Genomic DNA, 15553 nt, shown 5'->3' with positions numbered 1-15553 from the left:
TTTACTCTCTTTACGCTCTTTAGTTCTTCTAGGTCCTGATTTAATATCCGTACATTGTCTATATCAAGTTCACTGATGACTATGAATTTTGTTTTCTTTATATTTATTTTAAGAACATACTTTTGACTTATCTTATATTTCGGCTTATATTAACCTTGTTTATTAGCACTTTAACTCTTTCCCGTGTTATTGATAGGTTTTCCATTTACCTTTATTCCTATATGTTCTAGAGCCTCTTGGACAATGGATTCAGAATATAAATTGAACAGGAGTGGCGACAGTATACACCCCTTTCTGACTTCTTTGACAATTTGAATATCCGATGTTGTTATATTTACGACTTTTATCTGAGCTGACTACACTACACCAACTCATCATAGAATGAGTCTACCGGGCCTATGAGTCAACAGTTTTGAAATGTAATAACTTATAAAAACTACTTTCATGTTAAGACTACATAAAAAAATGCAGATAAAATACATTTACCTAAATATTGTAGCCTTCTATCAAATTGAATCACTTCTGTATACCAAAACTTTTCCGTGTTGGATGAAAACGTTGAATTTTTGTTAGAATAATCATGGTTATTGCCTCCTAAATATTGTGATTCATCTTTGTTAAGATTTTGAAACTTTGGTATTGGTGCGAAGCAATAAAATAATACGTAACTGTTCAGAATATTATAATAAACTTGAAATAGAACAAGAAAAATAACTTTTCCGTAACCAGCACCTCTAAAATAGAAGATGTTTTGAAAAAATGGAAATATTTGAGAGCTATAACCAAGTAAAAGAAAATTATTATTTATTGTGTTCAACAGACCTAGAAGGCAAAAGGCTTAAAATTTACAATAGTTCATCAAACAATACAAAAATATTTCTAGAACATTTCCCTCTAACAAATTACAATATTATATAATTAATTATATATTAAACATTTATACTTTCTAAGCCTTCTATTATTATTAAGGCCCAGAAAAACAATAAAGCTCCGGGGAGTTGACGAAATACCAGCAGAACTGTATAAGGTAGGTGGCGACCACCTAGCAAATCACATCCATGCGCTCATCAAAGACATATGGCAAGTAGAGACCACCACTAGCAGCGGCTCCAACCACTAGCAGAAAATATTATTGGAGAGTATCAGACGGGGAAGATCGACACTGGAGTCAACAGATCTCGAGCAAATCATGGGAACACGATATTGATGTTCACAACGTGTTTGTAGACTTCAAACAGGCATACGACTCAGTCAAAAGGAACAAACTATACTATATATTGGCTGAATTGGCAATACCACACAAGCTAATAAGACTCATTAAAGCCACAATGGATGAAACTCAGGCATGTGTACGAATACAAAACCACCGGACAGACTTTTTCAAAATTTCGCAGGGACTAAAGCAGGGAGATGGGCTGGCCCGGCCCCAACATTGTTTAACCTGGCACTGGAGTATGCAGTTAGGCAAATGCAAACTGGACGAGGAAACCTACTGAGCAACCGAACGGTTCAACTGGCCGCTTATGCCGATGATATTAATATTATGAGTAGAACATCAACAGGAGCACAGGAAACATACGCAGAGTTAAAAACACAAACAAAAATGCTAGGTCTGGAAATTAACACAGAAAAAACAAAAATAATGACTCAGACGAGAAGAAATATAGTCCCACAAAACATTATACATGAAGATGGCATTGAAACGGTTGGAAAGTTTAGATACCCAGGAGTAGAAATATATGCTGACGGATCAGAAGATGGAGAAATACAAAAGAGAATAACGCAAGCAAACAGAGCTTATTTTGCACTCTCCCATATATTTCGGTCTAAAAATGTCCACCGAAATACAAAGATGAGAATCTATAAAACTTTAATTCGACCAACATGCTATGGCAGTGAAGCCTGGGTCCTGAAAGAAACATCCAAAAACAAACTCGACACATTCGAAAGGAAAGTACTGAGGAGAATACTAGGACCTGTGAGGGAAAGCGGAATCTTCAGAAGTCGATACAACAACGAACTTTATCAACTTTAGCATCCCTGTCAGACTTCATTAGAATACAAAGATTGCAATGGGCCGGACATGTGATAAGAATGGGAGAGGATAGGCTACCAAAAAGAGCACTGAATGGTAGAATACAGGGAAAGAGACCGGTTGGAAAGCCAAGAAAGCGCTGGGAAGACACAGTAAACAGCGACGCACAAGCCCTTTTAGGAGTCCGTGTATGGAGAAGAGCAGCCACAGACAAGCAAGGGTGGAGGCAAAAAATAAAGGAGGTCAAGGCTCAATTTGGGCTGTAGTGCTGTAGAAGAAGAAGAAGAAGCCTTCTATTACTTGATAAATCCATCTTTGTCTTGGTATGCCTTTCTCCTGCACTGGTTTTCTTTTAAGGACCAGTTTTGGCATTCTTTCAATTCCCATTCTTTCTAACCTTAATCTTAACCAGCTCACTCTTTAGAAAGCTAGTTATTTTTACATTGTTTTAGAGAGCTTTCTCTTAATAGCGAGGAGATAGAACGGGTAAACCATTTTAAATACCTTGGCCGCTGATTAAATGTAAATTGTGACTCTGTTGAAGAGATAATAACCAGGATCGAAATATCACGAAGACTTTTACGACCTGGAAACCAGTTTTATAAAACAGAAACCTGTCGATGAATATTCGCAAGCAGGTCCTGAAATATTATGTGTGATCTATCTTATTGTACGGTTGTGAGACATGGACGTTAAAAATCACAACACTAAACAAATTAGAAGTATTCAAATTGTGGTGCTATCGACGAATCCTAAAGATATCGTGGGTCTCGCATACTTCCAGTAAAGATGTTCTTCAAATGATGAATTCAAACGGCTGCTCATAAACATCATAAATAGGAGAAAAACAGAATACTTCAGCCATATAATTAGAGGACCTAAATATCATCTACTTCGCCTTATAATACAAGGAAAAGTAGAGGTAAAGAGATTAGTCGAAAGAAACTTTCATGGTTGCGTAATATTAGACAATGGTGTGATTCTACAGTAGAAGAATTATTTCGCGCAGCAACCGATAAAGGAAGGTTTCAGGAACTTGTAAACATGATGACAGCCAACGTCTGAATACGGGCACGGCACCTAAAGAAGAAGATAGAGTTTCTATTTCTTATTCTTTGTTCGTTCTTCTTCGCCATGTTTGTATTAATTCTGAAGTAAGTTGATCTAACATGTTTCGTTCCCAACAGGCATATTTAAGCTTTTGTCAAATCCCAAGTTTCATACTTACTTTGATTTTATTAAAACTCTTAGACATATTTTTGACCCCTTTTGATATTCAGGCCTTTTTTCATGTTATTCGTGTCCATTCTCATCTATTTTTACTCCTAAATAAGAAAACTCGTACACCTTTTCATATCTAAAATCGTGTGCTGTTGTTTATTTTTATATTTAAGTAACTTTCTTCTGCTTGTTGTGTGTCTTCTATAACCATATATTTTATCTTTTAATGATTTACCTCCATTCCAATTTTTTTTGCTTCCTGTATTGTTTTCTTACCAACAGTATCACTTGCCTTCTTCATCATCATCATCAGTAGCTCGACAACGCTTTTTGGGTCCTGGCTTGTTCTAGGATTTTCCGCCTTTGTGTTCTGTTCCTTGCTTTGTTTTTCCAATTGGTAATCTCAAGTGTTTTCAGATCTTGTTCCATGTATCTAAGTTTGCATCTTCCCTTTGACCTTCTCCCTACTGGTGTCTGCCTCATTAAATATGTTTTGGTGTTTCAGTCTCCAACATCCGTTCAACATGGCTATCACTTGCCTTGGCTGTAATATAAATGAGAACTGGGATATGAGCAAAAAAATTAGAATATGTATAGGAAGGCCAGAGCTGCATTTTTAGCGCCAGAATCTTTCGTTTTAAGATTGTCTTGAAATATCATCTGTACTGACTTACCTAAAAAATGGACAAATGTCCCAACATCTAACCACTGATTTAGATGAGTACTGGCTGATTGCTATATCAATAACAGTTATAGGTAATCCTACGATAATCATTACTAAAATGTAACCTGCAAAGAAATCTAATATTCCGTTTTCCAAAATTAATGCTGGTATATAAAAAATGTTCGTTAGACCCATTGTCCAGGACAGTGTGGCGATTGTGTAAGTTGTATGAGATTTCCATTTCATAAAAGATGGTCTTTCATTTAAATCGTTTTTTGATTTATTCTTCATGATTCAAGTTGACGTTATGACATACATATATTTCATTTATTAGATAATGGTGCTGACGTTTCCATTATAAATAGTCAATCTAGCTCGAATGTTAGTGTAGAAACTCTTCAGCGCTGCTAAACAGCGCCACAGAGTAGCTTCCGCTGATTAACCGTACATTCTTATGATCTAGGTGTTATAATTAATAACAATTTAAGTTGGTCGGAACATATTTTGCATATTTCATATACCTTTTAAATAAAACATTGGCGAACATTTATATAAACTGTACATTCGTCCAGTTCTGGAATATTGCGGAACTGTGTGGTGCCCGATATTAGTGTGTGATCGTAATATTCTTGAAAACGTACAGCGGTGCTAAACACGTACAGCGGTGATAAAGTCCCACATGGAAAACTAATCGATATCCTAAAAACATTAGGACTCGATGGTAAGGATATAAGACTCGTCTCAAACTTGATATCTCCAACAAAAAGCAACAGTTCGATTCGAAAATGAACTGTCCGAAATCTTCACAGTCTAAAAAGGAGTTAGACAGGGTTGCATACTGTCACCAGCATTATTTAACATATACTCTGAAAACATCTTTAGAGAAGCCTTGGACGAATCAGAAGATGTTATTGCAGTAAATGGACAACTTATAAATAATATTAGATATGCAGACGATACAGTATTGCTGGCAGATAGTGCGCAGGGGCTCCAAAGGATCGTGGATAATGTTGTAGAAGCATGTAACAAATACGGCCTAAAACTAAACTGTAAGAAGACAAAAAGAATTATCATTAGTAAAAACACCAACATAAACGCCCAAATTACCGTAAACAATACACCCCTAGAGAGAGTACAGAAAATATGCTATCTCGGCTGCAACATTAAGGATACTTGGGATCATAGCTACGAAATAAAAACTCGTATTGAAAAAGCCAGAAGCTCTTTTAACAGTCTTAGGAAAATTCTGTGCAACTTGTCTTTAAGTATCAATATACGCATAAAAATTCTTAGATTTTACGTCTTTAGTGTCCTCCTCTACGGAGTTGAAAGCTGGAACCTGACAGAAGATGCCATAAAACGGTTAGAGGCGTTTGAAATGTGGTGCTACCGACGTATGTTGAGGGTCTCATATATACACCACACAACTAATGTAACTATTCTCCAGAGGCTAAGAAAAGACAAAGAAATAATTAACACCGTAAAGAACAGAAAATTGGCTTACTTCGGCCACATTATGCGTAATGAAAAATACCGACTGCTACAGTTGATTCTACAAGGCAAGATTGAGGACAGGAGAGGCCCTGGAAGTAGACGTATATCCTGGCTGGCCAATCTTAGAAAGTGGACTGGTCTAACGTCAACTGATCTATTTCGAGCTGCCGTAAATAGAATAGGATGGGTCAATGTGGTCGCCAACATCTCCAGAATATAGGCACTTTTAGAAGAAGACAGCGGTGCACTAGGATGTCTTTTGGTCGCTCAAGATCTACGTATACACATGGACTGAATATGGCTAACCTGACTACATTTGAACAACATGGACTTCGAGGGAATTTAATTATTACGTTTCGAATAGTGGAAAGAAATGAGAGTTTATTGGTTACACTTTTTATTTAATTAACGTATACAAACACGATTAACAACGGAATGGATATGCCGGTTACACACACAACCTTTTTGCTTCTAAGTTGGGACTGTAATGCTATAATGTGTCTTGCAGGGCACGTTCGCGCGCTCTAGGCGGCGGTTACATACAAAACAGGTTTGGAATGAACTGGTATACTTACATTTGAGTGTAGACATAAAAACGAGTACATATTTGTACAAACAAAAATAAATGTAAAACGTAACAAATAGTAAAATACAGTTTCGGAAATATGAGAGGCATGTTTATATTAGATAATGACAATCGACTTCGTTGCCACAAACGTAAGTTTAAAAAGGAAACGTTTTTAACAAAAACCAGACAATTTTTTCTCTGCAATCGAATGTTCTCGATGTGGAATAGCTTTGAGAGCTTAATCAGGTTGAGACAATAGATGCTCCATCTGTCAATGTTTTCAAGAAGAAACTGGACGATCACTTGTTCCATAATTGAGTTCCTATGTTTTTATGTCTTTTTTTATATTTAGTTGTATTTATTTAGTTGGTTAGTTTGCGTAATATGTAACACTGTATCTACTAAGCATTTAGTTGGACATTTTATACATACTATGTACATTGTAGTCTAATGAGCACATGGATGTTGTGACCCCTGCTCAAATTTGTTGTATAATAATAATAATATTTTTTTGTGACATCCATTTTATTGCAATCTATTTTATAAAAAATAATAAACAATTCATAGGAGTGTTAGCCCCGGCGCAAATTGATCCTAAGCCAGACACAACCTGCGTCGGCGGACTGCGTAGACCGTTCTGCGCATCCTACTATCAGTTCATGCGTTCGCAGGTCGAGCTTGGGAAGGCCTGTCGTCAACGTACAGTTTTCTGGGCCTTGGGACGGGTGACTCACCGCCAGATGTATATTTTTACGTGTTTTTGTTTGCGAGATGGAAATATCTGAAATGAATAAGCGGCGATATATTTTACACTATCTTGAATGAATAACATTTTATTGCTCTGTTGTATCAATCAGCACTACTCTACAAGTTTTCGTTTATTCGTTTTGATATTGTATTGCAATAGTAGGGAATATAATATATCTGATTAAAACAGTGAATTTTTTACATGTTAATTATTTTTAATTTCTTGTGAAGTATCTAGTTAGTGTGGCTTGAGCCAATAAATCAAAGTTATGCGTTTACAAGAGCATATTATTTGAAAAGGAAGGAGTACCATAATGTGTCATAATTATAATCTCCTTTATACAGATCAAAAAATTGTTTAGTATGTATTTCTAAATCCACACAATCATTGGAAAATGATTCATGGTAAAAAATATCTATTAATGACACTGTTATTGACAAAGTCGATCAATTTTAAACTTGTCATCATATATTTATTAGACTTTTGTTTATCGTTAAAAATTAAATGATGGTTGTGAATTGTATTTTTTGTGTTATTTAATATTTTAGCAAAAACATAATCAGCAAAAATCTTATTTAAAACATGCGAACCGTTTTTGCAATCACAATCAATGCAGTGTTTAACTTATGCTTGTTATTATAAAGGTATGTAGAAATAGAATACTCAGTGTAAGATATCTTTTTATGCACCCGCTTATGATCAAATTCGATGTTTTCGAAAGTCATACCGCTACGACTACTAGGGGCGTGTAAGATATCTTTAAAACGTTACTAGTTACATGTACGGAACTACAGTTTTTTAGTTGCCTACTCAATTCAGTACAAGGATCAGATACGTCAGTATTTGTACTCAGTACCACTGAGAACCGGTATCAATAGTAACCGTTACACGTTTGCACTTATTTTGCCCGTCTCTAATCGTTACGGCGACAGCCGACGGTCGGGTTAGCTTGTGTTCAAAATGCGGCACGCTAGAAAAATAACTGCACAGGTCACCCGTCCCACCGGCGCAGGTTGTGACTCGCTTAGTTTCAATATGCGCCGGGGCTTAAGAGTGTGACACAGTCAGTATTCACCCAGTGGTGAATTGGGACCGTGCAAGTTCGGCAAAGCGACCTCTATTTCTACGCTCTGTACTTTTATTCGCACTTTTAATTATATTGGTCAATTATATTAGTCCTGGTTGCTGGATAATTGTCAAGGCCATAGTCCAAAAAAATAATAAGAAGAAAAAATAAGATGCAGGTTATGTTATGCAAACGTAAACAATTGTATGTAGTAAATAAAATTAGTTATTAAAATGCAGTACTGCAAGCAAAATACAATTAATTAAATTTACCTTTATATAATAATTACATATTATATCTAGTCCTGTCGCCAGGGGGGGTACAACGGCCTCGTTAATTCAGATGGACTTACCCAAGTTTTTTTTATGTATTTTGACCCGTAGAACACGAATTTTTTGGGTAACAGTTGATCCGGATGTCGATAAGATTGTTATAGACCAAGAACTTGAGGAATCAAATAACAGCGATTTTTGGCAAAACAAAACAATATTTTGTATTTTTTGGGTCATTTTAAGCAAAAAATATTTCTACAAGTTTTTTAGTAGGATGCACAGTTTTCGAGATAAACGCGGTTGAACTTTCAAAAAATCGAAAAACTGCAATTTTTAAACCCGAATAACTTTTGATTAAAAAATAAAATAGCAATTCTGCTTAGCGCCTTTGAAAGTTCAAGTCAAATTATGTCGGTTTTGATTATTTGCATTGCTAAAAATTTATTGTGTTATTGTTAAACAAAGCTACAAACAACTAGTGCGTGAGTGATGTTTCTATGATTTCTCATTTAAAATCGAACGAGTAGGTAGAATAGGTACTAGTGCAATCAAGACTATTTCTATGTTACATGCGTTAAAACGCATGTAAAAGCACGGGAAACCCTACGTGTTTATAGCTTTGTTAAACAATAAAAAAATAAATTTTTACCAATGCAAATAATCAAAACCGATATAATTTGACTTAAACTTTCAAATGCGGTAAGCAGACTTGCTATTTTATTTTTTAATCAAAAGTTATTCGGGTTCAAAAATTGCAATTTTTCGATTTTTTTAAAGTTCAACCGCGTTTATCTCGAAAACTGTGCATCCTACGAAAAAACTTGTAGAAATATTTTTTACTTAAAATGGCCCAAAAAATACAAAATATTGTTTTGTTTTGCCAAAAATCGCTGTTATTTGATTCCTCAAGTTCTTGGTCTATAACAATCTTATCGACATCCGGATCAACTGTTACCCAAAAAATTCGTGTTCTTCGGGTCAAAATACATAAAAAAAACTTGAGTAAGTCCATCTGAATTAACGAGGCCGTTGTACCCCCCCTGGCGACAGGACTAATCAATATTGTGGAGCAATATATAATTTTTCTGCTTCAATGACAGAAGTTATGAAATATACGTCAATTTGGCAATATGAATTATTTAAGATAGTTGCAATATTTCTCCGCGACTCGCGCACGGTCGTTTCTCGTTTCCCTTCCACGAACTTGCACTCCGCGAATACCTAAGAGAGTACAATAATGATTGAATTAGTACAGTTATTAATAAATTAATTGAATTAATTTGAATAGTACAATAGTAATAAGTGGGAATGATTAGTAAGTGTTGAGGTCAAGAGTGTCTGTTCTTTTTAATCTTCTGTTCTGTAGGGGTGTCAGGAGATTGGTGACCAATATGTTTGGGTGAACCTGTAGTCTATTTACTTGGAGCACAGTGAAACAATTTATTCTTTGACGATTTGGACTTGAAGATCCATATGTATATTATCGTTGGAAATGTACCAAGGAGCTTGGCACAGTTGCCTGAGAACTTTTGATTGAAAGCGCTGTATCTTGAGTAAATTTGTTTCACTGGCAGTTCCCCAGATCTGGATGCCATACGTTCAGATGGGTTTCAGTACACATTTGTAGATCAGAAGTTTATTGTCTAGACTTAGGCGTGATTTTTGATTCATGAACCAGTACATCTTTCTATAAACGAGTCCCAGTTGCAGTCGTTTGTTCCAAATATGCTTTTGCCATGTTAGGCGGCTGTCTAGGTAAATCCCCAAGTATTTGACGTCACTTCTTATTGGCAGTGGTGTGTTGTTAAAGGTTACAGCTGGATTGATCCCCTTCCTTAGTGTAAATGTAATGTGTGTTGACTTGGAGCTATTAACTTTGACTCTCCACAGTTTAAACCATATTTCAAGTCTGTTTAAGTGACTTTGTAGTATCTGTGAAGCTAGGGTCGAATTTTCGTGGCAAGCCATTAGGACAGTGTCATCAGCATATGTTGCAATTGTTGTACGATCTGAAGTTGGTATATCTGCTGTGAACGGGAGGTACAGTGTGGGTCCAAGGACACTTCCTTGGGGTACGCCAGAGTGGATGGGATGTAGAGTAGTGAGGGCCTCCCCTAGTTTTATCTGATACGATCTGCCGGTGAGGTATGATTGTAGGAGCATGCAGATTGGATGAGGCAATTGTCTTTTAAGTTTTGATATTAGACCTTTATGCCATACCTTGTCGAAGGCTTGGGAGACATCCAGGAAGGCTGCTGTACAATATTTCTTGTTCTCGAGTGCATCTCTTGCGGTTCTGACTACTCTATGGACCTGTTCGATTGAATAATAATATAATAATAAATTAAAAGTGCCATTCCAGACGAGGGACAGTGGCCCGCCACGGTCGCAATCAGTCGCCGATCCCCACTACTGGTGGCGTCCACAAGTCGCATGAACTTTTTTAGACGGACCACTTTTGTAGCTGTCGCAGTTTTATACGAGAGTTTACACGATGGGCATATACAATGCCTTTTGACTCCGAATGATTTTTGATCGAAATTCAAAATAGACTTGAACAAATCAAGAAAGGACTTAAACGAGTCACTAATCACGAGTGTATGCAAATTTTAAACAGCCATATATTAACCAATTTTTGTCTTACAGAAAAACAAAATAAAACCAAAATATGTACTTATAAAAGCAAAACCTACATTTATTTACTCTTTGAAATTTCTTAATGTTGTTCTGAAGCTATTCCCTTGTGGCATTTTTATAATCTTTGAGATTTTTCGTAAAAAGAGAATTTGTAAACCGGTAATGATTAGTTTCATTTGGGGTACTAAATAGGGGAAGATTTTCACGTTTTTTTTATCAAAAAAAAGGGATTAACTTTATTTTGAGCGTAACTCGCTTAGTTTTGATGCTAGAAACTTTTATAAAAATAAAAATGAAGCTTTTTTTTAAACATTTAGAAAAAATTTAATTAGTTAAAAAAGTTAAGGGTTGTAATGAGTTAAAATTTTAAAACTTAGTTTTTAACGTATGTTTTTCACTCCCCTCCCCCCCCCCCCCAAGTAAAAGCAACCAACAGCACAACTCCAACTTTGAAGTGGTGGGTAAATCCAAATTGTCAAGCAAATCAGTCGTGACGCTGATAATTACACTCCAAAACGGTCATTTACTGGGCTATTAGTGTATTCATGCACTGTTTATGACAACTTACACTTTTCATCTTTATTGGTATAGAATAAAATAGAACAAAAGTTAATAAATTATTCGTCGTGCACTACCATCAGTGGATATACCTACAATTTTATTAATACATAATCTATCTGATGGGCAATTTAATTTTTAATACTACACTGCTTAAAAACGTTGCGTATGTATGTATCCGTAAAATAATATAATAATAACACATTTTTACTTATTATATTAGACGACAAAACGGGGCCCCTGACATATTGGGGCCTCCCCGCAAGCTTCATGCTGCCTTTGTTACGCCCCTGGTCACCTAAGAGTAGTAAATATATACTACTACGAGCTGGGAAAAAACTGATATTTGAAATAACTGAGAGAAACCTGTCACGATTTGACTGGTCTGTTGATTTTTGCATTTCACAGTCTGGAATTATCTTTGATTTATGTGAATAAACTATTAGACTTTATACAGGGTGTCCCGCAAAGATTGGTCATAAATTATACCACAGATTCTGTGGTCAAAAATATGTTGATTGAACCTCACTTACCTATATACAATAGTGCACACAAAAAAAGTTACAGCCTTTTTCTACTAAACTATTCGAGATTTTTTATTGAAAATGGACATGTGGCATTCTTATGGCAGTAATATCTTAAAAAAAAATTAAAATGAAATTTGTGCACCCCATAAAAATTTTATGGGGGTTTTGTTCCCTTAAACCTCCCCAAACTTTTGTGTACGTTCCAATTAATTCATTATTGTGGCACCATTAGTTAAAAACAATGTTTTTAAAACTTTTTTGCCTCTTAGTAATTTTTCGATAAGCCAGTGTTTATCGAGATATTTTGAATATTTTTCGAATCCACCACATATTTGTATGGAGTTAAGTACGATTATAGAGACCTGTTAATAATCTGAAAATTTATTTATAATTTACATTTTTAGGTGTATTTTGAAAAAGAAGCCACATCTCGATAAAAGGTGACTTATCAAAAAAAGACTGAGGCAAAAAAGTTTTAAAATCACTGTGTGTAACTAATGGTACCACAATAATAGTTTAATTGGAACGTACACATACATTTGAGGGGGTTTAGAGGAACAAAACCCCCATAAAATTTGTATGTAAATATATTACAAAAGAAGCTGCATCTCGATAAAAACTGTCTTATCGAAAAAATATTAAGAGGCAAAAAGTTTTCAAAACTTTGTGTTTAACTAATGGTACCACAATAATGAACTAATTGGAACGTACACAAAAGTTTGGCGGGGTTAAAGGGAACCAAACCCCCATAAAATTTTTATGGAGTGAACAAATTTCACTATAATTTTATTTTAAGATGTTCCTACCATAATAATGAGACATGTCCATTTTCAATAAAAAATCTCTAATAGTTTTCGATATATTGAAAAAAATCGATTTTCATTTTGTAACTTCAAAGGGCTGTAACTTTTTTTATGATCACATTTGTACTAAGGTAAGTTAGGTTCAATTGAACTATTTTTGACACCAGAATGTGTGGGATAATTTATGACCAATCTTTTCGGGACACCCTGTATAAAACCTGAAACATCAATGGCAAATGCTGATATCTCAACTTATTTTAGCTAAAGTATACTTCTTTGTCGATGTAAAACGTGTGACACTGATTTTTTCTCTTTCTTCATATTACCATTCCTTATTTCAAATATTTTTGTTTTTTTTTTTTTAGTCGGAACGCTGTCATTTACATAAAATGACTCCTAAACAATTGGTAGAGTGTGGCGAACACGAACAAGAATGGGGTGGATATTTCATTATTAAAGGTAACGAAAAGTTGGTCAGGATGTTATTGATGACAAGAAGGAACTATCCCATAACTATCAGAAGATCTGGTTGGAAACAAAGAGGCGCCCTTTTTTCGGATTCTGGTGTTTCCATAAGATGCGTTAAGAGTGATCAAACGGCTACGGTAAGTAAAAAAGAATCATATATTTATAGATTTAAATAGTTGGAGAATGGAGATGAACAGATCCACGGATTTGACGCTTCTTCTCAAACTATTAACAAATCCCTTAGGAATTTTATTTACAGTGGGTACTTACTAAATTTTCAATTATATGAAAATTACTAATCTGCCGACGTAACAGACCTTGTTCAACTGTTTGGAATTTTATGTTGAAGATTTTTTGTGCCTCTTATTCTCTATCTTCAATCCTGACCCCCTGGAGGGAGTGTAGTGGTCGACTTGATGTCGTGAATTGTCCGTCTCCAAAGATCTGTCTCTAGTCATTTCTTTTCACTCATGCATATGTATTTTGCGTATTCCTGTAAGTTGATCGATCCATCTTATTGTGGATCTTCCTCGTGATCTTCGGCCTTCCACCTTTCCTTGTATAATCAGTCTTTCCGTGTTTTCTGTGTTTGCTCTCATAACATGTGTAAATTATTTTAATTGTTGGAGATGCACTTTACTGAAGAGTCGTTGGCTAACTTTTAGATCTCTTTGAATTATTTGACCTAGGTTCATCCAAGGAATTCGTCTCCAACAAAACATTTGAGTGGCGTCTATCCTTCTTCTTTCCGATTGTCTCTGGGTCCAAGACTCACATCCGCAGGTCAGTATTGGGAATATTAAGCAGTTGACCATATATATATATATATATATATATATATATATATATATATATATATATTTCTTTGAGATTGCTGCTACCCCAATATTTCAGCCTTGTTTTATATATATATATATATATATATATATATATATATATATATATATATATATATATATATATATATTGATGTGATCTTGATTATTGATATGAGATAATATTTTTATATGTCATTTAATTTAATCAATGCATTAATAATAATCTAATTAATTTACCAAATCACACATCAATATGTTTTCAATCTCAGGGCTTTTTATAAAATTAATTACTTACATACGTGGCTTCTAAGTATTTCTTAATGGTTCCTAATCGGGATAGGAAAGAAAAGAGTAAAATAATAACACATATGGGTTACAATTGTAATCAAAATATTGTTTATTTTGTTTAAATGGCAATCACTGCTTAATATTTGCTATATCTTATTATTCTTAAACATAACATTGACACATGGGAATCTTATTTCCTTTTGATTTCCAATTTGAAAGTTTTTATTAACATTTAACTATTATGATTTATCAGCAACAATTCTATTTAAGTTTGATGAAGCTTTTCTGATATTATTGATTATGTTTCTTCAAATTTAAATGTGGTATTTACTACGAAAAACCCATACATTCATGTCCAAACAAATGAGACTGACCTTTTTCTGGTGCACTGAGAATGTCTTCACACAAGACCCGTTTCCTGCTATCCTTGGCTGCAATCAAAACCTCGTCCTGGCTTCCAGTAATGTTCTCCTCTGAAACTCACTCGTATAGCTCTCGTTTCCTGCTTCTGTCGTGATGCTGTGTTCTACCTTTTTCGAAACTGCAATCAGCTACCGGGAACTCTTGGCTCAAGGAGGTTCTTTTACTCTCAACCTGGCCTACCTCTCGTTCTACGATAGATACTCCACACTCACGGAACTAAACCGGCTTTCTCACTCTCCGTACACTACCGTCTACTACTCGACTTCACTTCTCGACAGCTCAAAACATTCTGATCTCTATTTGTCATTCATTCCCCTATTTTCTAAATATCCCTTCCAGATTCACAAATCAAACTTCCACCACCAATTCTCATTCGCAGTATTCCTCAAAACCAATTTTTAAACTTTCTAAATATGCTTAATGGATTTCCAAGAAAATAGTTAATTCCCATTCTAAAATTACTTTCTACTATATACAATTTTAATGACCTATTCTCTATTTCCACTTAGTCGTATTTAGCATCGGCTAATGACCGATCCTTCCGCGAACAAACGATAATGACCTATTAACGATTTCACTTGAGTCTTATTTAATCACTTCTTAAAATTAAATATAACAATTTGTTGTATACAGGTTGTTCTAAATTTATATGCCCGTGGTTGAGAAAATTGAAAATATTTTATATTAAATTGAATTTTGTCTATAATTATCAAATTTTAATTTTCATATCAAATAGAAATATAACAAATCCCCGCCTTGTATTCGATAAAATTTATCTGCATTTTTAAATAAATTTTCTCGAGGCAAAACCAACTCCCTGTATATTTCCTTACTTTAATCTACGTCTTATACCCCTTCTTCTTGTATTACTCTAATTAGTCCCACCTGTAGAGTAATTGTTTCCTTATTTTCAGTGTCCTCATCCTGTGTTAGAGTGTCGGCTATTATGTTGTCTTTCCCTTT

The 15553-nt window shown here is 34.9% G+C and overlaps 2 protein-coding genes across 3 annotated transcripts in view; one reads left to right on the top strand and one right to left on the bottom strand.

Moving 5' to 3' along the window:
- Positions 1–4225, bottom strand: part of LOC114330231 (sodium-dependent neutral amino acid transporter SLC6A17-like) — a 44869-nt gene extending 40644 nt beyond the window's left edge. The window contains exons 1-2 of the mRNA XM_028279555.2: positions 3931–4225; positions 487–734 (exon numbers count right to left, since the gene is read on the bottom strand). Coding sequence (XP_028135356.1) covers positions 487–734; positions 3931–4211 — 529 coding nt within the window. The 5' untranslated portion in view covers positions 4212–4225. The remainder of the gene's footprint in view (positions 1–486; positions 735–3930) is intronic.
- The window catches only part of LOC114330230 (DNA-directed RNA polymerase I subunit RPA2), a 178156-nt gene that overhangs the window by 45368 nt on the left and 117235 nt on the right, over positions 1–15553 (top strand). For both annotated transcript variants that reach the window (XM_050641658.1, XM_050641649.1), the window contains exon 3: positions 12959–13198. In XM_050641658.1, the coding sequence (XP_050497615.1) occupies positions 12959–13198 (240 nt within the window). The remainder of the gene's footprint in view (positions 1–12958; positions 13199–15553) is intronic.

The sequence above is a fragment of the Diabrotica virgifera genome, chromosome 1, assembly GCF_917563875.1.
Source record: "Diabrotica virgifera virgifera chromosome 1, PGI_DIABVI_V3a".
Lineage (NCBI taxonomy): Eukaryota > Metazoa > Arthropoda > Insecta > Coleoptera > Chrysomelidae > Diabrotica > Diabrotica virgifera.
The sequence above is the reverse complement of the archived record's forward strand: the minus strand, read 5'-3'. Positions and strand labels throughout refer to the sequence as shown.